This window comes from Ochotona curzoniae, unplaced genomic scaffold (assembly GCF_017591425.1).
Source record: "Ochotona curzoniae isolate NIBS_2020 unplaced genomic scaffold, NIBS_Ocur_1.0 contig_517, whole genome shotgun sequence".
Taxonomy (NCBI): domain Eukaryota; kingdom Metazoa; phylum Chordata; class Mammalia; order Lagomorpha; family Ochotonidae; genus Ochotona; species Ochotona curzoniae.
In genome coordinates this window covers 8,984,714-8,986,355 of record NW_024466454.1, presented here as the reverse complement: position 1 = coordinate 8,986,355, position 1,642 = coordinate 8,984,714, and the positions used below count along the sequence as shown (strand labels likewise).

The 1,642-nt window shown below is 44.4% G+C and overlaps 1 protein-coding gene across 1 annotated transcript; it reads left to right on the top strand.

The window, feature by feature from the left end:
* Positions 1-239: 239 nt before the first annotated feature.
* Positions 240-1,202, top strand: LOC121162188 (olfactory receptor 10A5-like). The gene has a single exon (XM_040989028.1). The coding sequence runs from the start codon at positions 240-242 to the stop codon at positions 1,200-1,202; it is 963 nt and encodes a 320-aa protein (XP_040844962.1).
* The last annotated feature ends 440 nt before the right edge of the window (positions 1,203-1,642 follow it).

Here is a 1,642-nt window from a genome sequence, read left to right as displayed (position 1 = left end):
GATTATGAAAATGTACAACACAGAATGGCCTATTGCACAGCTCAGAGCTTAAACTCTGAGTACTTCCAGATATCTTTCTTCTCAGAAAAATAAGACCCCTTCTTTTATATCTGAAACACTGACTTCCTCCATCCTGACATTAAAGAAGAGTCAGGAAAAAAAAAAAACACAAACTCACAATCAGACCCTTCCAATCAAAATCCTCTCCAAGACCACAGTGCAGATTGATTTCTACTCCTATGGCTCCTGGAAACTGGACAAGAGTAACTCAGTTCATCCTCATCAGCTTCTCATCCCTGCCCACTGAAATCCAGTCATTGCTCTTCCTCACATTTCTGATCATCTACCTGATCACACTGATGGGAAACAGCCTTATCATCCTGCTTACTGTGGCAGACCCCATGCTGCGCAGTCCCATGTACTTCTTCCTCAGGAACTTGTCCTTCATGGAGATTGGTTTCAACCTGGCCATTGTGCCGAAAATGCTGGGGACTCTGCTTGACAAGGAAACAACCATCTCCTTCCTCGGCTGTGCCATCCAGATGTATTTCTCCTTCTTCTTCGGGGTAGCTGAGTGCTTCCTCCTGGCCACTATGGCATATGACCGCTATGTAGCCATCTGCAGTCCCTTGCACTACCCAGTCATCATGAACCAAAGGACATGTGCCAAACTCGCAGCTGCCTCCTGGTTCCCAGGCTTTCCCGTAGCCACTGTGCAGACCACATGGCTTTTCAGCTTCCCGTTCTGTGGCACCAACAAGGTGAATCACTTCTTCTGTGACAGTCCACCTGTGCTGAGGCTGGTGTGTGCAGACACTGCACTGTTTGAGGTCTATGCCATTGTGGGAACCATTCTGGTGGTCATGATACCTTGCTTGCTCATCTTATGTTCCTATACTCGTATCACGGCTGCCATCCTCAGGATTCCATCAGCTAAGGGCAAGCACAAGGTTTTCTCTGCCTGTTCCTCCCATCTCCTTGTTGTCTCCCTTTTCTACGTGTCTTTGAGCCTCACCTATTTCCGACCTAAGTCAAATAATTCCCCTGAGAGTAAGAAGCTTCTGTCACTGTCCTACACTGTTGTGACGCCCATGTTGAACCCCATCATCTACAGCCTGAGAAATAAAGAGGTGAAGAATGCCCTTGGCAGGACCTTCCACAAGGTCCTTCAGAAACCATGTCCACTAGTCAGTAAGAAGTAGGACTCGACTTTATCCAGTACAGAATATTCAGTCTTATCTATGAGATTCCTCTCAACCTGTTTTACTTTTCCGCTGGGACGAAATGCAATGGTTAAAATGACTTGTACAAAGCTCCATGGAGACAAAAAGAAACGTGGGTCACACCTATCACTAACACCCTGAATATGTCCTCTATTTGTCCATTCAGATTTTCTTCTTTTTCCTATAAATTCATTTGGTATTTCAACACTTCTATGAACAAGTACTTCCAGGTATGGGCATTCTCGTACAGACATGGCTTGAATAATATGGAACTGATAGCAATTTTAACATGACAGACTGACACATTAAAAGATGACAAAACCCATCAAAACTCATCTTGTCACTGGCTATCATTTAAGTATATACAATTCCCCATGTATCAAATGAATGGTCCAATTATCACTCCACATATATAGCTT

Coding starts and splice junctions, on each gene's coding strand:
- LOC121162188 (XM_040989028.1), top strand. CDS start 240: ATGGCTCCTGGAAACTGGACAAGAGTAACTCAGTTCATCCTCATCAGC.